Source organism: Oreochromis aureus, linkage group 5 (assembly GCF_013358895.1).
Source record: "Oreochromis aureus strain Israel breed Guangdong linkage group 5, ZZ_aureus, whole genome shotgun sequence".
In the NCBI taxonomy this organism is placed as follows: domain Eukaryota; kingdom Metazoa; phylum Chordata; class Actinopteri; order Cichliformes; family Cichlidae; genus Oreochromis; species Oreochromis aureus.
In genome coordinates this window covers 19,344,172-19,369,410 of record NC_052946.1, presented here as the reverse complement: position 1 = coordinate 19,369,410, position 25,239 = coordinate 19,344,172, and the positions used below count along the sequence as shown (strand labels likewise).

At 40.7% G+C, this 25,239-nt stretch overlaps 2 protein-coding genes across 2 annotated transcripts in view; both read right to left on the bottom strand.

Moving 5' to 3' along the window:
• Positions 1 to 14,437, bottom strand: part of LOC116333924 (potassium voltage-gated channel subfamily B member 1-like) — a 37,000-nt gene extending 22,563 nt beyond the window's left edge. The window contains exon 1 of the mRNA XM_031757217.2: positions 13,883 to 14,437. Coding sequence (XP_031613077.1) covers positions 13,883 to 14,437 — 555 coding nt within the window. The remainder of the gene's footprint in view (positions 1 to 13,882) is intronic.
• A 2,465-nt stretch (positions 14,438 to 16,902) lies between these two features.
• LOC116333908 (prostacyclin synthase-like) lies at positions 16,903 to 24,753 on the bottom strand. Its single transcript, XM_031757201.2, has 10 exons — positions 24,695 to 24,753; positions 23,018 to 23,141; positions 22,573 to 22,748; positions 21,965 to 22,108; positions 21,460 to 21,587; positions 20,217 to 20,398; positions 18,708 to 18,864; positions 17,826 to 18,007; positions 17,296 to 17,447; positions 16,903 to 17,165 (listed from the first exon to the last, which is right to left on the bottom strand). Exons 1-10 carry the CDS (start codon positions 24,751 to 24,753, stop codon positions 17,015 to 17,017), a joined length of 1,455 nt encoding a protein of 484 aa, XP_031613061.1. The 3' UTR covers positions 16,903 to 17,014.
• Positions 24,754 to 25,239: the final 486 nt, after the last annotated feature.

Below are 25,239 nucleotides of genomic sequence, written 5' to 3'. Positions count from 1 at the left end.
GATCTTCACACATTGAGTTCTTCAAAATCGTCAAAGCTCAGTCTGTGTTTGGGTTCAGAGAGAGCTGCATCTGGAACCACAAATGTGTTAACAACAAGGGAGTCATGTTTCCCACGGATCACTAACTCTTTCAATTTACATCACGGCTTTCAAAGGAGCCATTCACTCTTAGCTTCTGTTCACACGGAAGAGGAAGCTGCCTGAGGTAGACAATAATGATGATGAATGTCCGGTAATGATGAGCTTAAACCTAGATACATGTCATGTAATAAGTTCATAACCATAAAGACACAGATTATAAAAGATGGACACAGTTACCGTGACATCACCGCGACATTGCTGATTTTGTGCCCACAAAATATATCGCAAGTAATTAGGTATTTTTGTCATGGACTTCAATATAATCTGATTACTTCCGTCTTTTACATACAGTTGATGGAATAAAAAGAAGCCAGTAAAGTAGGTTTTTACAAAAGATTAAAAGAGAAAATAGAGATAGCTGGCACATAGTATTAGCTGATCCTCTCCTCTCCCGTCATCCTTGGCCCACTTAAGACCAATTTGCCTATATATGTGGCCTATATCACACACCAGACAGAGGTAAGCTGATGTGCTTCTGACTGCTGTCTGGTAGGTGGAGAGATGAGAAATGAGAACAGCGAGTAGGCTGCGGCTCTGGCGGTGGACTGAAGAAAACAGGGACTCCTGGGACTGCTGCCTGGAGATTAGTGGGAAAGTGACTGAAACTCACACAATCTACCTACTCGGCATTGACTGTTAGCTTCAGTGGTTCTTACGGTGCGGTATGCTAAGGACAGCAGTTAAATACACGTGGATGCAAATGAATGAGAAACCCGTGCATGCCAGTAATTTGATGTGCTGAGTGGCTACAGGGTTTCAGGTGAGCTACCCGAGGAGGTGCACTGCTTTCAGCTGCTCCCCAAGGACCTCCTCTGTGCTATCCTGGCAGTCATGTACCACTATGATGTTCTCCCGAGGCTCGTATGGCTCGTCTGCACTACTCTGCTACCTGAAGCGCTACTCTTGAATGTAATTACAGCATTAGTTCCTCTTCAGTCAGCACACCACATGAGTCTCACATAATTACCATCAATATTAGCATACAAATACCACAGGGATGTGGTCTTTGATCCTTCCTCACTTAACCATGTGTTCACTTTGGATTGAGCATATTTTGAACTGACTTTTGCTCTCTCTCACGATTTGACTGGCAGGCCTAGGAGTGCATCTGTTTTCACATTTGCTTCGCTGGATGACAACTTTACTTTGCAGCCCAGAGGACAAAGCACACAGATGATTGGCAGCAGAACCAAAACTTACTCTCATGCGGAAAAATATAGCATTATATCCCTTTAAAAAAATAGAGGCAAAATCAGCTACAACTTTGTTGACCCAGAAAATCTTCACACACCCACACGCAGTACAGTGACGCAGAGCAGCCACTACATTAAAACCACTGACAGTTGAAGTGAATAACAATGCTCTGCTGGGAAACCTTTGGTCCTGACTTATTGTGGATGTTAAGTTGGAACAGTCACCCAAACAATGCTGCAGACCAAGTATACCACCCAATTAGACCCTGTGCCAAGGAATGACTTGTTGACCGGGACAAAGAGACCAAATCATGACTGTGCTCCAAACCCTGCAACCCAGTCACCCAAGGATGTCCTGCCAACGTCCCTCAGAGACAACCCAGAGATCCTGTATCCACACCCCCTGCTTCAGACCTGCTTTGGTTCTAAGAAGACACTCTACATAATATCTAGCTGTTTATATTTCATGTGTGGAGACCTAGAGTGGTGAATGGAAGAGTTGCGTCATCTCCATTCATGCCAATAGACCATTTTTTAACCACAATGTCATATCATGGAGCCTTGCAATAGTTCCGGTACTTAGCAACATACGCTAGCTGTGCCATACAGATATAGCAGCACAAAAGATTGAGATGTACTTTTTAAAGGTAAGATGTTTAAAAATAAAACTCTATGCTATTAGTACAACCAGATAAAATTAACATGTGCTGTACATGTATTGATAGATGTAGGTGCTGTAAATATAGAAAAGATCAGGCTACTGTTAACAGGACATAGCTATAGTCACAGTTTTCACAGTTCCTATATTTTACTGTTAAAATACATATATATGGATGTAACCACATATACAACTGTATGTGCTATGTGAATATTGTAAATTAGTGGCTTTAAAGATTTATAATTACCAAAAATTGACCGTCTCTCTTTTAATTTAAACTTGTTGATAAGCACTGCCGGAGCAGTCTCCATGTATCACATGACAACAAAAATCGATAAAGGATATTTCCCCATATAAAAAATCAAATAAAATTACATTTCGTTAAACTTCTTTCCTTTACACACAGTGTGAGCAAGTGCACCGTAAAACACCACCTTCAGACCATTTTCCGTCTTACACCAATCAGCTGAGCGTCAGCCTGTCTAATCCCCCCTCACACTCCCTATTTTGTCTTCGCCTCGGTATCAAAGAACACCTCTGCTGTACCTTCTGCTGATTTAGACATGAAGCATTCTTCTGAATCTGACAGCCTGCTCACGGTGAAATTCGATGACTTCCAAATAGCTCGATGTCGCCCAGCACAAAAACACAGAGAAAAAAAGGGTTCCAGTCTGTCACAAACAATCAACTAAATTACAACATCAATGTGTCTATTTAAAGATATGAGTGTGCGTGTGTTTCACGGGGGGGAATGAGTGTGAAAATAACAGGCTGAAACAGAAAGCCGGTGACAAGATGGGAAAATGTGTACGTATGTGTGTTTGTGTACCTGCGCGTCTGTGTCTACATGTGTGTGACAGCGTATTTATTTATAGAAGCCCCTTGGGAGCAGAGTGCCATTACCGTGCTAAGGTAGGAAATCTGGTGGGGCTGGGCTGGATGTCACTCTGAGGTGGCTTCATAACTTCTTGCGAACGATGGCTCATTTGGGTGGGCAACACCCTGCACGATATTAAGAACCGCATCACTCCTGCAGTGTTCTTCGAAATGTCTTTGTGTAAACTCGGTTATTAAAAACACAGCACATCTCCTCAGGGGATAAAAGTGTGAAAATACTACAATGTCACGCTTTCTCGTGCAAATTAATTGTGTGTTTTTTTCATTTTAGCTTTTGCTTTTAAAAACACCCCAAAACAAGCATATACAGGCAGGTTTTTGATTCTGCCTGTCATCATTGATTCCCTCTGTTTGAATGAGTTATTTTGCTCCATAAGAGTGAAAGGGAGTAGGAGGCTGAATTGATTCAAAAATCGAACTCAACTCTCCAAGACAGTTTCTCTCTCGATAGAGTAGGCTACATAACTTTTGCCAACACACAGGCTAATGTGCAACCTTTAAAGTCCAAACAGACAGAGGGGTGATGAGATCAACAAACACACACAAAAGCAAAACAGAGCAAAGACGTGTCTATTTTCTGGCTTAATCTGTGACAACAGGGGCACCCGGAAAATCTCTTGCATCACTTCCACTGAAACCAGTCAGACCTGAAGAGCTACATTTCCTATATAAAGGCTCAGAAGCCAAGCAAACATCTCATGAGGGGCTCGATGAACTGCCTCACGTGACAGACAACCAGAGCGGAAGCTTTAGCTTAAAAGCTGAATGGACACAGCTCTAGTTGTAAAATGAGAAGTGTAAATGTTCCTGTGTTTGCTGTGCTTTTTCTACTCACTTTGCTAAAGATTGAGAGGAGGACGTGAGAACCTCTCTTGTCACTCGATAGCTATTTTATCTCCATCAAATCATGTTTACAGCTTTAGTTTTTCCCCCCTCTGCTTCATCGTGTGCATCAGTTCATTTAGAAACTGTATTTCGGATCAGGATGTTTGTTTTGTGCGCAAGCACCTGCCAAAATGATGCAAGGTGATATGCTCGGCATATCTGTAACTTGAGTCTTTTATTTAACTCAGCCTGCATACTGCAGTAGAGTGACGCCCCACAGCGAGACACTGGAGGTGATCTTTTGTTAATTCAACCCTGTCGTTGACCATTTGTCCATGGAGCTTTTAGGTGTTGTGTTCTGTATCAAGTTCAGGTAATTACTGTTTCTCAGACTGCAAGTTGCTGTGAGCAGCAAGGTGCACGTGGATTTACTCCTGCCTTCAAAGACGAGGAACTTCAAATACCACGACTGTATTTCATTCCAAGGAAATGTGAACTTTGTTGTTTGCAGCGGTTTGAATCTCCACATGCTGTCTTTCACAGGCTGGTTTGTTTTTGTGAAAACACTTTAAGTACAGCCTTTATTGTTATTCAGCACAACATTACACTTTCTTCTACCAAGGCATATCTTGTCATGACAGGCATACACAACAATAAGCTAATGGACCTAGCAGGAAGAAGCTGATTTGAGTGTGTGTGTGCTGAACCTCATCTACCCCTGCGTATCATGTGACCTGTCTCATCTTAAATAGGAAGCCTACAGGAGATAAGCATTACTCCAAAGATACCGTACACTCAGCTCAGCTGTAAACCGGAGGAGTGTAATTACACTACATTTCTCTGTCTGCTCTTTCGCTGAGAATAAACCATTTAGGAAGAATCTTTCTTTTTTCTCAAGAATCAAACACTTGACGCTGTCTTGATGTTGGATCTTTTGGCAAGATCCAACATCAAGACAGCGTCACTGTTCCTGAAGGAATATCCAAGCTAAGTGGGTCAAAAGTGAAAGTTCTGCAGGCCATTAAGTGTAAATGTTACATTAATTAAAACAATGTATGAAGGAGGGTTTGTACTATCCCAGCACTAATCCTCTCAAGCCAACTGAACATTAGACATACAAACACACACAAAAATTAATTATAGGTCCTCATACGCAGGAAGCAATAATTTAAGTATAATATAAAGAAATTGATAGTTTATTTATTCAAATAATTAATCATTAAGGAAAATATGCTTGGTATAAACTGAATCTGTACCCATGGAATATATTTAATATGATGAGATCCCATAATTTTTAATATTTTACATTGTGCTAATAAAATTACATGGAAAAAAATATATGTAAGTAAATTATTTGAAGTCGGCATTTAGGGCATAAATATTTTTGGTGTATGAAAGCACATCACAGGTTTATTTTGCTTGCATTAAATGGGCAGAGGGACCCTCATTATGTACTGTGACAGTCCAGAACTTACCATCCGGCACACAGTGAGACAGAAAAATACAGTACATGAAAGGCATGAAGATATTTTTTTAATATCAGGAAAAAGACATTGAGTAAGCTTTCGTACGGGAAATGAACATCCAATTGTTGTCAGAGAGCAACCGTATACGTTCTCAATGAAAAGCTTTGAAAATGGGATTTTCACTGAAAACGCATATTTCTAGTCTGAGACCTTATCTTGTCCTGAGTTTATATTAATGTAGTCCACTGCTAGACCAATCATCAGCTATTTGATGCACCTCAGGACATAAATGATTGTTTTTTGTAATGTGCAACAATTTTTAGAGCCATCAGTGGGCTATAACTAGTCTTGGCATACCACACCAAATTTAGATTACAATTTATGGACTTCAGCTGTGGATGTTAATACTTAAAGCTGTTAATTAAAAAAAAAATATTGGTTTCATTTAAAAAAGGGACATTTAATGTTTTGTCCCAGAGTTAGCTTAAGGTCATTTACATCTTGGCAGGTTACATGGAAAAGATCACCACACCAAAATTTCATTATAATAATAACAACAAGTTAACTTCTTGGGTTAAGTTACACATTTGCAGCTTTAATATTGAGGCTAGTTTCTAGAAACACAAAACTGGAAAGGTTTCTTTTCTGGATTCAGCATTCAAAACAGAATCCCGTAAAACCATCTCGGAAAGTCATGCTGACGTCCAATCAGATGAGCCCTGAACATCCTTGGTTACTTTGTTGTGTTTCTTTACTATTTGTTTTAAAAGCTAGGTGCTTGAGGATGAAATGCAAAAACCATTTTTTTCTTCTGCTGTCACCAACTGATGATGAGTGGGGTAACACACGTGTAGCACTTCAGTTAGGATGAAGGCAGAGGATTAACGTCAAAGAGTGTCATGTAAAGAACAGTCTGTAATGCCTCAGAGACGGATTACACAGGTTTAAGCTCCACAGGAAATATATCTGCTGTCAAAAAAACAAAAAATGCACTGGACTGACAACAGAATTTCATGACATTAGCCAGTCTTTCCTTCAAGGGTGGCTAGAAACTGACCTTTTCAATCACAGCCTGCCAAGGGAGCAATGAAACCCTCACTGGGTTGTGCAAGTGTAGCGTAAAAAAGAAGCTGTAGCGGGAAATGAGTTCGGGTTCAAACATCTAACTCTCTGGAAAGTTTTGTTCAACTCTGCGGATGACCACACGGTCCCCACACCACTCTGCATCTTCTTGAGTGATGTTCTCTTACTGACAAGTCTGCCTGAATAATGAATGAAGTTCTGCAGTAAAGTAGTCATGCCTCCATCCTATTGCTTTTGACCTGTCACCTTTTAAATGTCAGCATCAGTGAAAACTTCTACAGCTACAAACCCAGTTACATCAGTGAGGAGTATACGAAAAATAAGATAAGGCATTGTACTAAAAATAAAGCATGGCTTTTTGTAGGTCTAACAAAAAGACGTACCATATAGTTAGACTGTGTGCTGCATGTGTGTGCCTGCCCCAGCTGGTTTGTGTGATAAGCTAATGCAGCGTAGTAGATCACCTCCCTCCATGGAAACCAGTAATGAAAGCTTTCAGAAGCCTTCATTTCCCTCTTCTTCCTAAAAGTAGGAGGAAGCACTCTTTCCTTTACTGAAATGCAATATTTATTAACTCTACCTGCTTACGTCACTGAGTTATTATATCCCAAGAAAATTATTATTTTTACTTTTTCAGCTTTATTTGATAGATGCAGCGAAGAGAGGACAGGAAAGCAGAGAGGGGAAGACATGAGGCAAATGGACGCAGGCCGGACTCGAGCCTGGGCTGGCCACTCTCAGCCGTATGGCAAGAATGGTCAAGAATCATCTTTACTGAAAATGAAATGCCTCGTAAGCTAATGTAGAAACTTTTCAGCCACCAGTTCCCAGCAGACACAGATGAAGTCGTGTTTCTGTCTAATATTCACTCTTCTTCATTTGCCCTTCACCAAACTCATGGCTTATTGTTTCCCAACAGAGTGTTTATTTTTGGCTGGCAGGAAAAAGCTGCTGGTGTACAATGGGCTTTTAGAGCTTTTCAACTGAATACAGGTGGCTGTAGCTGCAACTGTTGATGGTAATGAGCAAGCACTGATTAGCAGTTATTAACCTTTCATTCACACCTAGTCATGCGATGCATAAATATGGGAAAAAACCCAAACTTATAATGAGTAGAGCCTAGGAAGACACCGAGCGTATGACAGAGGTGTTTAATTAACCAGATCTTCTAAATGAACTCATTAACATATTGTGTTAAATCTTATGGCTGCTGTCAACTCGTGACACTAATTTTGCTGGTTTACATGTCATTACATCAGGTAGAAAACATATATGAACCAGTGCATGGGACAGACTAACTAATGCATAGCAGCCCTGTGCACAGACTGATTTGAATAGCCGCATAATTAGTCAAACATAAAAGAGGTCCAGAAGGAGAAAACAGTTACTGGCAGGCAAACTGAGCAGCGTGTCCATGTTGGAAACACGGCACATTCATCAATGAGGGAAGCCATTTACAGAAGCTCCGCTCCTTGAAACTTGTTTGTTTTTGTTTTTTTAATGAACAATGCATTTCTTCAAAATCTCAACTTTGTTATGATAGAAAGTAGTAACAAAGCTTTCAAGAAGCACCTTAAAAAACCTTAGCTCTTATGCAATGAGGAAGTGCTGCTTGCAACATAATGCTTTGAAGTCTCTGTTAAATCATTCAGGCTTACCACAGAAGATGCATATGGAACACACTGCGACCACTACACAAACAATTTAATCCACATCTCTGCGGCTCACAGATGGGCAGATCTTCTCTATAGATTAGCAGCCACTCTGATGGGACAATTACTTCCTAAGGTGAATTTCTGCCAGCTGATCAAATAGCATCAAAGGCTTGTTATAGATCAATAATGCTGATGCCTAAGTTTAGAGCACAGCTTAATTAGAGCCTGTGTAGTTGACACCGCACAAGCCAGATTTCTTCTAAGGGAACACAAAAATGTAGACCACTCTATCGCTGGCTTTAGTGTTGCGGCACCAGTTTTAAGCTGAATTTTCCTAAATGTGTGATTGTGAGATATTATCTATTTCCATTTACACGAATGAAAGTAATACAGTTATAGCATTCTTTCAATCTTCGTTTATAGTTTGCACAATAATGATTGCTTATATGCCAGAATATTTGCATTTAAATAATGAGAGTGTGACTGTGAGGATGATGAAGGAGCAAGGATGAGAACGAAATCACACAGACAGACTCTGTTTTTCTCTGTCAATCTGCCAAACAGTCCTCGTGACTCTGTGTTATCCCAGTTGATGCTATATGGCACTGCAATCAGCCTGGCAGCTGTGAAACTGTGCACCATTGATTTATGGCTATTGAAAGCTCACCTAAGCACAATGGAAGAGCTGCTTCACTCTGCAACGACTCCAGAAAGCAACTCATAAAATGCAGACTGTTCTATAGCCCCAAGCGTGATTTTAAGCATACATTTACACACAGAAACAGCACGAGCAAGGAAGGGCGAGAAAGAGCTGCACAGAGACAGAGGAAGCTCTCCGTTTCATTACAAAGCTCCTGCTGAAAATAACAACAGAGTCACCGTTACTGTACTGCCACATCTCTTCTGATCCTCCTGCGCTCCCTGTGACACACTACAGGAAGTGGAGTGAATTCCCTTATGCAGAGCAACAGTATCAGCAGACGATGGCCCTTGGGAAGTCATACATCTTGGGCTTTCCTAAAGTGTCTCTTAAACAAATTCAGTATACTTCATAACTTAGTGTATTTGCCACCGATTTCCTCCCATCCGTATGAAAAGTCATCTGGCAAGCCGTGTCGGGTGAATATGCAGCAGGTAATAGAGCACAGTGCTCTGAGCCAATCGCCCCGGACACAGAGTGATCTCAGACTTCACAAACAGCACAGCAAAGTGCTTACAGAGAATTAAGTCGGGCATATCTGATGTGTGCTAAGAAGTTCGGTTAAATGCCTCTAGGCATGGTTGTCTCTGGCTCACTGGGAAGAGATGTTTCCATGCAATTAGTTCAAATAGCCTCTGCTGAGGCAAAAGAAAGAAGTGTCAGTTTTTATTGCTCAGTATCTTGTTCTGGTCCAAAGCTTCAGTGGGTACAGAGGCAACACTGAAAGGCTCTGAGAAGACAGAGTAAAGTAAGAGTAAGACAGAGTAAAGACTGCCAAAAAAGTCTGTTTTGGCAACATTTTATGTGCCCTAATGTTTTGGGGTTTTTTTAAAATTAAATTTAACACAACATCAGCCATCAGCAGCTGCTCGCATTAAGTTTGAAAGTAATTATTGTGGTCTATGAAATATCCTTTGACTCTGTCCTCCACAAAGACAACATTTAACAACCTCCTCTGTGGGTGAAACTGCAGCTCCTCAAACGGCCACTACAAGCTTGCTCCCGTATCAAAATACCAAACTGAATGATAGTGGATGCTAACATGAACAGGTAGCTAAAATGTTGCTAAATTTGACCCATTTTTAAATAACTATTAGAGAAAAAACTGTGGTTTCCTATGACTTATTTGTCCAACTGTATAAGCAGTCCAAGAAGTCTGTTGTAGTGAAGTTCTGTCATTATTTATTGTGTTTTTGTTAGCAATAATTAGATCAGCATTAGCATTAGCACAAGCTAACCAAGCTAGGTAGCTAATATAGCTTGGTCTATGCTCACAGTATATATGGTTGCCTTCTGATACTGATGTGCTGTGCCTATTGCTTGCAGATTCAAATAAAAAAAAGGCATTTAAAATGTTTTATTTATTTCTAACTACTTAGTAAGAATTAAATTCATTAACAAACAATTACATTTGTTTGAGATAAATAGTAGTTATTTTGGTTATTAGCTACTTTTGGCTCAAAATGTTCAGAAAACTGTTTCACGGTTTAGAGTAAGGCCTGCTCGATGCCAGATCCCGATTTAGTGATTTATTGATTGGCCATGATTCCTCTGAGACTGAACTGTACCTTGGGGAGAGCTGAGCAGCAGAAGCACACTGGGATCTGCTTTATTACATAGCCTGATTTCATTCACAGCTGCTTACTCTTTCATACCACTAGGCCACACTACTATAAATATTACAACATTCGGTATACTCTTGTCTGTATCAACAAGAGCTTATCTGTTACTGATGGAATGATTACTGGAGAGTTTATGTTTAGGATGGACCGATTACAAATCCAGACTTGAGTGTTTGCAAAACTATTCATAACACTCCCAAACATGAGCGCAGTTATAACCTCCGGGGTGGTTATAACTCCAAAAGGCCCAGAATAGAGGCATCTGGGACTATAGATATTTTGAATCACACCTTGTCTCTCTGGCATTAAGTCAAGCATTGTTAATGTGCAATAAAAAATTTATCAGCACTGAAAAATAAATGAGGCAGAGTATGTGTTTGGGAACTAGCCACTTCACTGATGCAACTTTTCAATTAAGCTTTAGGAACAAGATTGCATTTAATGGCTGCCATTTAACCTCAGTTGGACTTTTTCTTCCCATAATAAAACACTGCACACACCATAAGGTAAAGCCTCTATTTGTCTCACAACACCCACTACTCTCTAGCTGCTTTCCTTCAAATGTTTCTGGGCCCCACAATTGTAAATACTCTTCATCATGTACAGTTCTTATGTGTTTACCTCTGGATCAGTGCTATATACTAGTATAAGCATGGAAGGACATAAATTGTCCACCTATTTCAAACTATTGGGCTGTGTAATAAATTCAAGCACGATGGCACAGCCCTAGTGGAAATTGTCATGGACCAATGTTGAAAAGTACAGCAATGCATGTAAAGAACCTGCTTCCTAAAATGTTTTTGAATCCTGTGTATAATAGTTTTCAAATATTTCACACAAACACCAGATGGAACTGATTATTCATAAATAACTGTGCTGTGGACCATGTCACAAGCTTATCATGAATTTGTAATGCGTGAATTTGCAATGTAAACTATTAATATTTGTTCATGCTCCTGATCTTTGTCTCATAACTTCAAGTCAATTGAGCGTAGTGAATAGGAGCTGAGTAAATATTCAGACTCAAACATTTATTTTCACATTTAGTCTCACTGTGCTCAAGTTTATCATCGCATGTATTAATATACTAATAAAACCTGTTTAATTAGTTTACATTCACAAGGTGTGGAATGTACCATATAAGGCTGGCAGCTAATATTTATTTAGTTCTTTGAGTTGCTCCTTTAGTTTAGTTGTTATATATTAACCCGCCATGTTTAACATATGGCTGTAGACACTTGCTGTTAAACGTCTCTCTCTCCTGACCTCCTCTGTACAATGAAATTTTAAATTTGGGTTTCTCACTGCATAGTGCGGTTCTGTGTAATGTGGCATACCTAAGCCTTTTCTACCTGTTTCCCTTCCTTGAGAATGGCTTCTTGGCAGCCGCCCTTCCTCTGAGACCATTTCTGATGAGGCTTCACTGAACAGTAGATGATCAACCGAAGGACCAGGTGCATCTTTCAGGTCCCGTGTCAGGTCTTTGCTGGATTTTTTCTTAAGGACATGACTTTCATATACTATTCAGCTGCTCTTGATCTTTTTCTTTTTTATGCCTACCACTTCTTCATTTATCATCCATTTGTCCAGGTTCCTCAACACTGCAAACCATGCTGGGATATGCCAAATATTTGGCTAATAACTTTTTGGCAATCACCTTGTTGGTGCAAATACGCTATTTCATACTTGTCAGACTGTGATATTTGGCATTTTTCATAGAGTCATCTGAAAAAATTTGAACAAACTATTTCAATAATTAATCACATGTAAAATGATTTTGCAGTTGCTGAAGTTGTGATATTTTAACATGGCTTGTTATAATGAGTTATAATTAAATACTGCAGTCTCAACAATAATTGTAAAGGGTGGTGCTAATAAATATTGAAATGTTTCTATGTGAACATTTAACAAAGAGTGCCTACTAAACTGGTGAGTCGGGGAAGGCTGTTATTTGTCACCTGTAAATAAATAAAAAAGAAATTGCTACTCATCAAAATGAACTTGGTAGATCTTTACAGATTTTGCCATCATCAGAAATATGTGGCCACACAGTAAAATTATAACAATCTCAGTGACAAACATTTCATTGAAGATAGGAGGATTTTTTGTGGTTTATATTGTGTTTTTGTGTAAACATGATCTGTTTAAGCTGCATTGTAAATGGGATTTAACATAAAGAATAAAGAATGCTTGCTTGTCCCAGTGCTGGCAGAAGGTCTGGCATAAAAATGGAGGGTGGTGTCATAATGGGACATAATTTCTTTGAGCAATGTGGCTGAATATTAAAGACAAATAATTAGGAGCTTCAGAAATTCAAGGTCAGAGATAGAGTAGGTTCTTTGAATAGACGAGTTACATAAATTATGCAGGAACCCCCGTTTCAAGGAGGTGTTTGAGATTTCTTTGAGTAATGATATCGCCATGAGATCTTTTGTTTCTGAAATACTTAGCATGCTGTTCCATAGTGGAGGCATTCTCCTGTCTTCCAGATATATTTCAGGCATTTTGAGCTGACACAAAAGAGGAAGTAAATTCAGTCTGGAAAAACTTCCTTTTCAGCCTGTTTAGTAATGAAATAGACACCAAACAGGAGTTTGCAGAATCCACCAACACCCATACTTTAACATGGAACCAGCTTTGTTTTTATCATTTACTCTGAATACTGATCCAGTCACATCTTTGGCGAGTTGGTTCACTTAAAAAAGTTGTTGACATGACAACATCCATCGATCCAGAGAAGCACACTTCTCTTATTCCTGCACTGTGTTATGAGCCTGTTAATGAGCTGGAAGATTGAATACTGAACTGGAAATGAGACAGAGGTGGCTAATGAAGCCAAGAGGGGTGACAGAGGGAAGGAGGAGGTGTTGTGTGATGATGTCTAAAAATACATAATGTGCACATGGAGGCTTCTCGCAGTTATGACATTGATGAAACTCTTCATCCTCTTTGTTGCCCTTTAAAACAAACATTCAGTAATTACCACGAGAGACACTAGAGAGTGGAACCTGTGAAGGGGAATAATGAAAGTTGTCAGGTTTTCATGCTAAAAGACAAAAGGAGGTTTAATTGACTCACCGGAGAAAACAGCATCCGGCGCTTTCTCCAAAGAAAGCGCACCTGGTTGGCATTAGATTATTGATCAGAGAGCAGCTAACAAAATGAGTTTCCACAGCTATTTGAATAGAGAGTGATGAATAAGCAACTTTGCAGACAGCTTTGAAGTTCACCTCTCGAGTACAACAACACCTCTTTCTCTATCCATCCCTCATTCTTTCTGCCCTCTGCGCTCCAGCTGCGGGAAGTGACAGCTTAAAAGCCCTGGTTCAGGTCAAAAGAAAGTCAGACATTAGATCAAACCAGTCTCAAAGAGAGATTTACGCCAGCCTCTGGATGTTAAACTGGAATTCACGTGCTCTCTTTTTTTGGTTTGTTGTTGTTTTTGTCTTTAGAAGATTTCTAAATTTAAACCTCAGTCGTCAGGATCCAAATCTGGAGAAACAATTATCTAAAACTTAAGCGACAGAAGCCTTGCTGGCTGTGTGCTAATGCCACAATCTCTCAGGTTACCCACCACTTTCACTTGATCTGCTGTGCCAAAGTGAACACCTTTAAGAAACAAAATGCTGAGTGGCACACTACCTTAGCAGCAAATGATGAGCTTGGCTTTTCCAAGAGGTCCCAGAGTTTCTTCCTCTTTTCGGAACAACACGTGGTAGTAAACTCCTCTCCTTCCCTCTCCCTCATGTTCTCGGCCTCTCTTTTGAGCTCTTCGTTCATCTGCTCTTTTTTCTGGTGATACCTGGCCTGGCAGCAGGACTCCAGGTAGATCTCGTCGATGCCCCAGAAGTCCAGCTCTTGGCTGAATGAGAGCGCGCACATTTCCTCCATCATGTGCAACTTCCCGGTGCGGTAAAAGTTGAGGATGGAGGTGAAGGCGCCGGGGTGTCTGTCGAAAAAGTACTCGTTGGTATCCAGGCTATAATCATCGCATATCTCCATGATAGAGTCATGGGTGTTGCAGTCTCGTAGTTTGCCCAGTCGTGTGCGGGGCAGCCTATCCAGAGTCCTCCACAGAACTTCGTGGAGAAGACCCCCAACGTTGAGTCTCACCCGGCGGGAGTGGGTCTTGCTGCGGATGATGTCAATTGTATCCGGCGGCAGCGTGGTGCCCAACCGAGGTCCTGTTTTGATCATCTTCACTCAAGTCACTGGGTCACCTGAAAACACTGGAAGATGCAGGATGGTGGATTAAAAGAACATGGTCCTGGAGATGACCGCATCAGGTTCTCCTTTCGTTTCTTTTGCCTGACAAAAAGAAGAAGAAGAAGAAAAGGGACGAAATTAATGTGGGTGTTGCTGAACGGGCACTGCTGGTGTCCTACAATAGCAATGTCAGGTGGTTTATCCACTCATCAGAGAACCAAATAGATATTTTAATCAGCTTTAAGAGGCACAGCCGCTTTTCTTGCTGACAAGGGTGGCGGGGTAAGGGCGGGGTGGGGGAGCGAAGTCAATGATAAACTGGATTCCACTTGCGAGCGCTGTCCGGTGCTGAAACGTCCATCACTCCCAGGACCGCCGTCTTTTCGCTGTCCACGAACTCCGGTGCTGAAACGTCTCAGCTATCAATCTCGGCCCAAAGGCACTTGTGTTAGGTGTTGTTATGAGCATGCGTTGTGAACTGTTCTCTGGAGTGATATTAAGCTGGGCTAATGCCGATTATCAACTTTGATTAAGGGCTCATAACACACTGTATCATCCTCTAAGACCATTCTGTGGACTGTCCTCACAGTAGTGGAGGGTTTTCCAGGGTTTACATAACGACAAGTTATTATCAAAAGAGGAATAATTGATATATAAAGTATTTTCCCCCCTTTAGTCAAACATGCCATGACCACTACTGACTCATTTAGCAAAACTGCATTTACACATATATTTTTAAAGTAACCCACACGCGCTGAAAGTCGAACTCGTGCATGTTGTAACGATGGCCAGCTGAGCCAAACGGACAGGACACAGCATCTCGAAGTCCGCTACAAAACCACAAAGCTTATAAGACTTAAACCACAAACTAAAACAGGATCGCACACGACAAAGAAATAAACGTAACGCATACCTGTCTTCTTTATATCCCGATTCACCTCAATGAGCGGCATCAGCAACATTTCGAGACTAAACGCGTTCAAACTTGTTACTGCTCTCCGGCTCTTCGGCTCTCTTTTGGGAGCTGATGGAGGCATCATGAGCTGCGTACCGACATGTTGAAAACTATAAGTGCTTTTCGCAGGAATCAACACGTCCAGTCTACCCTGTGCACCGCTCCGGAGGCGAATCAACAAGTAGAGCTCCTGAGAGTTAGTCGGGAATGCTCCTGGTGTGTCTCCTCCACCTGCTCACAGTGTGCGTGCGTGCTGGCCGGTGCCTTTGACTGTGAACGGGATCCTGCAGGGGCTGATTTCACTCAGGCTCCTCCAGCGGCGCAGGCTGTGAGTTTAACCCTCGCTGGCCCAGGCAGCGAGTAATGGCTCAGTGCATCAGTGCTTCGTGCTGGAGTGTTATAGAGCTACAAAACTCACATGTCTGGCCAGAACTGGACAAAGTATAACCTTTCACAAAGTTCATGCAGGTTAGATAATCTGTGGAGTGAGCATTAATCAAGCAACTTGTCATTCAAAGCCGATACTTGCTCTCTGCACTCACATCACAATAAATAAGAGACATGCTGTAAGTACCTCTTCGATCCTTAAGTGCTTCCTAAATATTAAAATACAATATTTGACATTAGGGAAGAGTGGCCAGCTACTTAACTCACTCTTGGAGAGGACAATCTGACAGTCTGGGTTCTGTGGCTTGGCCTGATGTATTGCAAAAGTTTCTCATTAATCCTCACACAATGGGCTAACATTTAAAAGACAATTACAGTGAGGTCTGCGGGAGAATTTTCCAGTCTGGATTTAAGACACAGACATCCTCTCTGCTTTTCAGATTAGGCTTTAAACTTTCATTTTTGACAGAGTATATAGTTAGGTTGGATCAGGCGACCTGGAATCACCCTTAGTTATGCTGTAATAGGCATGTGCTGTTGGGGGCTTCCCATGATGCACTGTTTCTTCTTCACTCACCTTTTCTCACTCACTATGTGTTTATAGACCACTCTGCATCATTAGTTATTACCTATCTCTGGCTCTCTTCCTCAACTCACCACAAACTGATCGTGGCAGATGGCCACGCCTCCATTTGGCGCAATAAGTGATATAACACACAAGATTGTTGTTCTTTGAAGACCTGCACAGTGCTTTACAATCTGTGACCTATCATCTCCTGCCAGTGACTGATCATTGCTTTCCAAACACTATATAAATCCAAACTTCAGTTCGCAAACAGCAGGCATGTGTTAGTGTGACAGATGTGTGACTGGCTCTGTTTACAGTACAGGCAGTCCCTTCATACACTCAGTCTCTGCAGCTGACAAAAAAGAGTGCGTAAGTTTTTACTGTTTCCTCCCCCTAAACGAAGGCAATTTTCAGTGTCTTATGAGGTTTTGTCTGAAAAATAAAATGGTAGGTGTAGAATGGGCATCCAAAACACCCTCTCTAAAGAAGACTGACAGCACAGGTTACAATATTATTTATATTTATTGATAAATAGCAAAGAAAAATGCAAACTTTATTACATAAATAAGAAAATATAAAATTACAAAGGACATATGGACACTATAAACAAAGTTTTTATGTTGAAATGTGCATACAGTTGTTGTTCTTGCTCATTTTCCTAGTGAGTACTTCGAGGTTTATATCGGACAGGCAAGTCTCCTTCAGGTTGTAGCATCCCAAATCCATAACGGCTGGCATTTATTTCTGGCATCTGAGCATTTGGGTCACAAAGCTCCAAATCATAGTTAGTCAACACCATGTAAACAAACCTGTCAAGGAAAAACACAGAAAAAAGGGAATTAGGGCATTGAAGCAGAAATGTAAAACTGTAGCGTGGAACGTTTTGAGGCTCTCAACAACCCTAAAGTTGTCTAGTAAAAATAAATCTAGGGCACTCACTGTCTGATGGTATTGATTGCAAACTGCTTTCCTACACAGCCATTGGTCCCTGCACCCCATGGCATGGTGTAATATTTCAGCCGCTTCCCTCCTTTATAAAAATCCTTCTTCACAGATCCGTCTTCTCTCAGGAAGCGATCGTACTTGTATTTCTGGAAAAGAAACAGTTTTTGCAAAGCAGCTATTAGATGCAACTAATATCAGAAAAATCACTCAAATGCATTGGCATTTGTCTGCCATTTATTTCTTAAGTATGCCCTGCTATGTCCTTCCCACACCCATCAGCTCATTTTCTGTTCCCGTGCTCTGCTAATCCCTCGGTGGCCCACAGCTCCGGACTTGACCTCTCAGTGGGTAGCACAAGGTAAGCTTTGTGTAGGTGTTGTTTCCACGTTACATAAACAACTGCAGGTGCTAATTACACTTAACTCTGCCTTCAATGAGTCCATAAGATAATTACTGCTATTCCTGTTGGCAGCACAGGGAGATTTTCATAGATTAGAGACTGGAAACAAGACAGGAAGACAAACCTGTGGCTCGTGGTAGATCTCAGGGTCCATTTGAGGGCTGACGTAGGGAAACAAACACACTCTGTCTCCTTTTCTCAGCAGGTACTGTCGGCCATCGGCCATGTGGAGGGTCTTTTCCCGCACTACCTCTCTTGTAATGAACGGGGCGGCGGTGAGTCTCAGTGCTTCTTCCAAGGCACTATCTGAGAGGGGGTTGAAAGAAATGGTCAGTATCTGCAGTATTTCTAAACTTTATATGATTTCTTTTGCTACTACCATCTTGCTATTAACAAACTGCGGTCATGCTCTTAAAAAGCACACCATTGTGGTGTGGTGGTTAGCAGCATCGTCTCACATCATGAAGTTGCTGGGTTCTACTTTCTCTGTTGTTTTCCTCTGTGGGATCTCTCTGGGTATACCAGCTTCCTCCCACAGTCCACAGACATGCATGACAGGTTAACTAGTGATTCTAAAATGGGCGCAAGTGTGCCTGTGGAGACCGCTTGTTAATAGTGGGCAGCCACATGAGGCTTTTATTTATTTTCTATTTCTGTGTGCTGCACAGTGGTACGTGCTCATATTAAACATGGCTAAAGATTCAAATAATCAAATCTGTGTATGTGCAACTATGTGACCCAAAAGTTCAGAGGTCAGACTGCTCTAAACACTTTAAGACTGGTTTTTTTTCTACTTTTGGACATATATGATGCCGCCAAGAGCTAATGCCCCCATTATGGTCATCACAGGCACACAGCAGTCCCATCCACCTGCTGCTCAAACCTTTTGTTTGTGTGGGGCAGCTAGTTTACGTAAAGGGAGGGGGAAAGGAACTCAAACATCTTGTTTATGTTCCTGACACTATGATAAACCTACTGTTTACACAGGCTGGAGAAAAGCCCTTACCAAACACTGGGGTGTTCACTTGACTGTCCATGAGGGGAGTCCCTGTGGTGGTTTCCATCTGTGTGTTCTGGCTAAACTCCCTCTTTACTGCCATCAGGGCTTCAGGATTTGTCAACAAGAAGCCCAACAGCCAAAATGCAGCAGGACCAACATTACCCTGGAAACAAACAAAGACTCACATGAGGAGGATGATGATAAGGTCACTCACTCTGGCGTTGCATAGTGACAGCGCAGGTGGTTATTTGGTAACGGCAAATAAAAACATCACACGGCAACCTGAGTACTTACACAACCTTCTGCTGAAGTGACAACAAGCCATTATTTTCATTTAAATATAAGTTTCATTAAAACAAAAAACCTAATGAATTTGCACTGCTGGAAAATAATAAAATAAGAATGTCTGGGATGAGAAGAGCCACTCTCTGGATTGTCTCACTATTGGCAGAGGCACAGTGCAGTAATGGTTTACTTAAAAAGGAAAGCCATTGGAAACCTGAGGTCCCCTGCCATCTGCTTGCTTCCAAGGGCAAGACACTGAAGCTATTCAGTTTTATAGCAAACTATGGTGCTATTATCCGAGGGGAAAACATAAAATAGTGAATAAATTATCACAAAATTGGCTGTTAGTTTATTGGAAATACACTATTAAGACTATTAATGATCACTTTACCAAACATAAGCATCTCTGATGAGAGCACTTGTGTATCCTTTAAAAAGATTTGTCGCCAGGACATTTCTGGCCCATGTATCACAGTCCTAAGTGTGGAAGAGCTTTCCCAGACACAAATATTTTCTTTATATTTAAAGTTAAGATGTTTTGGCTTCTTAACATACCATTTGTTGTTGCTGCATTAACTGTTGAGCAAATCCTGACCACATTTTTCAAATGTATTTGATTTTTCTTTATTGAGTCATTTGAAAATGTGTTCATGAGTGTTATGAATTGAACAGAAACAAAACAGGTTGACAAAAAAACAGCAAATGGCTTATGGTATAGGCCAAAACACATATATGATAAATCTTTGATGAAATAAACTCTCCAGCGGGGCTGTAAGTAAGACTATGAGTCAAAGTCCAGCTTCAAGGAGCTAAGATCAGCTCACTAACACAGCTTTACTTTTTGTTTTACAAATATGAAAATTTATTTTTTTATATGTACACACTACTTGATAACAAATGCATGCACTAATTATTTTCATACTGACTCTTGAATAAAACTAACCTCAGCAGTTAATCAGTCATATCAAATACTGCAACAGGACTGAAAAGTGTGCTCAGTTTCTGTACCATTATCTGTCTCATATTGCTTAATCCTTGTAATCTGTAGTGAACAGCACCCTCATGTGCCAAAGAAGAGTACTGCGTCTCTATTTCAGTCCCGCCTAAATAAAGATTTCTTGGACACAAGAGGCACAATTATTTAATTAATTTTGAGTGAGCTCTAGTGTAATCGCCAAAGAAGCCCTTGTTTGTACAAACATGTCAGCATTTCTTTGTTGTCTCCCTCACCTGTGTGGCCCAGAGTTGCATCAGTATAGCCCTGTTCTGCATCTCCGCATCGGTCCCATCTTCCTGCAGAAACTGCCTGTAGGCATGCAGCCAAGGGCTGGACCCCGAATCGTCAGTCAGACCTGCTGGAGCCAGAAGCTCCCAGAGTTTGTTTTGAACACTCTGAGCTGTCTTCTTCTCCTCTGTTACACACACATAAACATCATTAAGTGAGTGAGTGAACCACGGATGTTACCAAATATAAACAGATGAGGTCACAGTAAATGTCACTGGGCAAGATGCCAGACAAAAATATGCTATTGCATACATGCACAAAGGTACGCAATAATATTTGAACTGGCTGTCTTTGCTATTGTTGTCATGGGTGGAACGGATGGAATTGTACACAATAAAGAGGGCCAAGTCCCGAGGCGACGAGCTCTGTGTTGTGATAATGAAGTAAGCTATCAGCGGAGTGACATCGCAGTTTGCATATGTGATGACGAAGTCTTTAGAAACACAAACTCCTAGACACTATGTAAGCACGTGAGTAAGCGAACCCCACCATGGCAACCACAAAACAAATCTATGGGAGCAGTCAGTGGTGATGTCAAACCACATTAACCGAGACATGATGTAAACAGGGACGTCAAGTAACACCCTCATCTGACTCATGACTTGGGGTGATTCTTTTAGTGTTCATTTAGTAACAGTTAGCCACAAAACTCAACCCGAAACTAAATTTACATTTTTTTTTTCTCCAGACAGTAATGTTATCTTTCCACCTGGAAGATTTTATCCAAGTTTCATTTTGAGATGTGCACCTTCTCTTGAATATAATGGAACCAAATAGCACTCATCTTGTGGTGCCCAATATGCCACAAAGGTTTATTTAAAAATCTCAGAATCATGACTCAGTTACTCCAAAGCAAAATCCACAAACCTTGGTGCAAGCAGTCACATGCAGGAGCTATGTTTACAGAACTACAGTCTGTGGAAAGAAGCATACGTCTACCTGTGACATATTTACAGCTTCCCTCTTGACTGAGCTGTAATGATAGGACCATCATTTTGCTCGTGGGTGTAGCTCAGTAAACAGTAAATAGTTCCTAGATGAGACTGCTTACAACAAGGTTTGTAATTATTTTTGAGTAGCCAGGTCATGATTTCTGCAGTGTCATCTGATTATGCTTAAGAGAAGGCTGGTACCTCTACAGCCAATCAACCAAAAGTGCTCTTTTGATATTGAAGTTCATCTCTTTACCTTGCGTCAGTGTGCCCCTTGCCATTTTGACTAGAAGACCATCAAACTTCTTGTACTCCTCGTAGACACTTGAAGGGTCTATGGGGTTGTTGTTCTGTTCTCCCCCAAACAGCATCAGGTACCCCGCCCTGCACGGAAAGAAGAAACACAAAACGTGTGAGTGTGTGGGACTGAAGCGATGAGAAGATAACCAAACCAGCACATGACACAATTTTAAATGGTACTCTTCCATTTACTACCATGACACAGTAAACATCCCCATAGCTTTCATTTTTAAGACAACCTTTGACTCACATCTGCCAAAAATGTTCAACCGGAAAAGTGACCCACAAACATTTTTATGACACAGCGTGGTCATCCTACATTTTTGTTGCTGGGTTTACAAACAGATGACCACAGGATTGATCGGTGTGTAAACTGTTTGGTCGGAAGCTTTTGACATTCTTCTTTTGACATAGTTAACCGCATTAGTGCGCGTGTGTGGGTGGGCGAGGCTTTTTCATACCTAAATAACAAGCTGTAAGAGAAATTGAACAGTCCCTCCTCTTTCCAGTCTTTCTGGTTCTGGGTTGTCTTTGCTTTCATCAAGGCTTGCAGGTTTCTGCTCATGGCGCTGTTAAGAGTGGCCAAGTTCATTCCCACAAAGTGCCTGTAGACATAAACCATTAAAGAAAAGGTTAAGAGCCCTTCTGCTGAGGGGAGTCTTGCAAATCAGCTGACAATAATTGATTGTTAAAAACATTGTTGTAGCAAACATTATTTAAAAAAGAATCAAAAAACATTTGATTGAGCTAATTAATAAAAGCAGGGTAATTAGAAAAATGGATGACGCAATCTGAAGAAGGCACAGTGCCCAAAAATTCACCTATGACGCTGAAAGATTTTCCTCCACCCTTCGATGAAAAAATATGCATATCAGATAGTTCTGCACAATAACAAACTAAGACCTAAAATAGATTTCCAAGTATGTGCAGTTGCTCTGCAGGAATATCCACAGTGTTACTATTTATAAAACCTTAACCAGTGAATTTCCAAGAAGATTCTCACTTCCCAAATAACATAAAAATGAAATTAAAAATTTAAAGAAAGTGCTTTTTGCTATTGCTTCAGTACCTTTTCATGATTTCTTTTGATTTAGCCTGCTGGCTATACGGGAGGTGCAGTCTGAAGATCCTCTCCATCAGCACCTGCGCGTAACGTGTGAAGTCCAGAGAATCGGAGTCACCCAGGACTGTGTCGTAGGAGTGTGGATCCAGGAGCATCGTCACATAGCGGCCAGCAACCCGCACCTGCAGAGCCAAAAGCGGACACTGATTAAATGCTCTTAAAACATCTGTACCCGCTTTAGAAAATGCACTGAACAGAAGGCAGTGCTCCTTAAGTGCTCTGAATGACACCAACATATAAAGATCCCGCTACATGGAAAATTACTTAAAAGCAATTTTCAACAAACAAACAAACAAAACTATGAAATTTTCATTTTATATCAGGATAACTTAAAATCACAGCTCCTTATGCATCTAAACTTGAATATGTAAATTCGTATAATATAACTCACAGTGAAAACGTCACCATGCTTCATCTTCATGCGATTTATGAACTTGGATGCATCTTTTCCAAATTCAAGTGCATGACCTAACCACGGGATAGCTCCTTTGTCTAAAGGTGGTTCCCCCTTGGATCTAAAGGAAATAAAATAAAAGAAATTCTGCATTCAATCAAATGATTACAAAAGCATGTTTCAACAGTTATATGTGACTGATTTCCTCACCCTTAAAAGTAATTCAGAGGCTTAGTAAATATCACTATAAATAAAAGTTAGATGAGCCTGATAAAATCTATGAATATCCTTTTAGTAATTATTTGAGTTTGAGAAGTTGAAATAAATGTCTAAAATGTTAACGTATGTGTTTGTGTTAAATTAAGGTATATATTTACATTTATCTCAGACAATGTGTGGTTCACAGAATACCTTCTTTGCATGTACTTAATATTTTTGTTTAAAATTGAATCAAAATATTTGAGAAATAGGTATCTATACTCATCAGTATCTTGTACTAAAATCATTAATTATTCAAATCAATATTATTTATTGTCAGCAACTACGACTGAAAAGTGTAAGTAAGGGTTAGGGTCTGAATCTGAATGTTAGGGGGCGATCGTGGCTCAAGAGTTGGCAGTTCGTCTTGTAATCGGAAGGTTGCCGGTTCGAGCCCCGGCATTCCGGCACCGACAGTCTCGGTCGCCTACTGGTGGTGATCAGAGGGGCCTGTGGCGCCAGTGTAAGGCAGCCTCACCTCTGTCAGTGCGCCCCAGGGCAGCTGTGACTACTGTGTAGCTTGCCATCACCAGTGTGTGAATGACTGACTGATTCAAAACACATTCAGGATGACTGAATGCAGTGTAAAGCGCTTTGGGGTCCATACGGACTAAGTAAAGGGCTATACAAAAACAGACCATTTACCATATTTAAGTACAATTTTGATTACGTTCAGTTTACAATATTAAGTAAATGGAACAAAATTTTGGATTAACTGACCAGTTACATTGACCAAGCATGTCAGTGTTATTTACTCAATTTTTTCATGTTTGTGTAACAACTACAATTATTCATTTCAACTTAATATGTTTAAGCTTTAGTTAAAAATATTGAGTAGATTGGAAACCAGTCAGATCTGTTCAATATACTTGATCAATTGAATAAGTGTAAAAGTGTTGCCTCAAAAATTTTAAGTAAATGTCAGTTTTAGAGTTTAGAGTGCTCCTCACAGCAAAGTGAGCTGGAAACTTTTTTATTATTATTATTATTTTCTTTTTTATTTAGTCTTCCACATCCGTTTGAATTTGTAGCGAAAACTGATCTTTAGCTTATAAATGTAGCCTACTATGGAGGGGAAAAGCACAAATAGCATTAACTGGAATTAGCTGAAAAGTCGCAATTACATCATAGATTTTGTCGCTCGTAATTCCCCCAAAGCCAAACAAAAACCCGAGAGGTGTGACGCTCAGAGTTGTTTAAGCACACAGCTTAACAGCATTCCTCAAACCGGAGCCGGGAAAAGCCCCACTAAACTGAAACAGACTCGCTCCTGGTCAATCCCCAATAATTCAAGCCGGGTTTTCTTAACGCTTCACGAGGATTGCGCGTTAAAATTCAAATATTAAAGAAAACACGACTTTACAACAGCACGTGTGTTATTTATAAATAACACACGTGGATGAATGAGTTACCTACCTCCATCTGTTTGTTAGAATAAAAATGAGTAGGACGAGCAGGAGGATGGTCCAGATCATGTTGTTACGTTGTTACGTCTGCGCTGGCTCGGGAGTGTCACTGGAGCACCCGGAGTCCTCACACTGCATTTATACCAACCCGTAGCTCAGCCCCAGTCATAACACTTCATTGTTAACTCCCATGCCATTATCCGCTGTATATTTTATGGCGTCATCACAACAAAAAGAAAAAAAAAGTCTGTCTAAACTGTGACCCAGTGACACGAGGGAGTCGAACGTCATTCGTCTCATTTGCGTTAAGACCACGTTTTGCACGTCTTTCAGACACTCCCAAAGAATAAGAAAAACAAAAAAAAGTGGTGATCCTAAAAGGGTGAACAAGCTTTGTTTCTTATTCACTTATGGGGGAAAAAAAAAAAGTAAGAGGTGTGGGAAGGTGGAAAAAGTGGTAAGCATTGCTTCATATCTGGTACCAAAACCTGTTTGGTCCACATGAAATTTAACACTGAAAGTGTCATGGTTCTGGGTCGGTGACCCAGTGTTTTT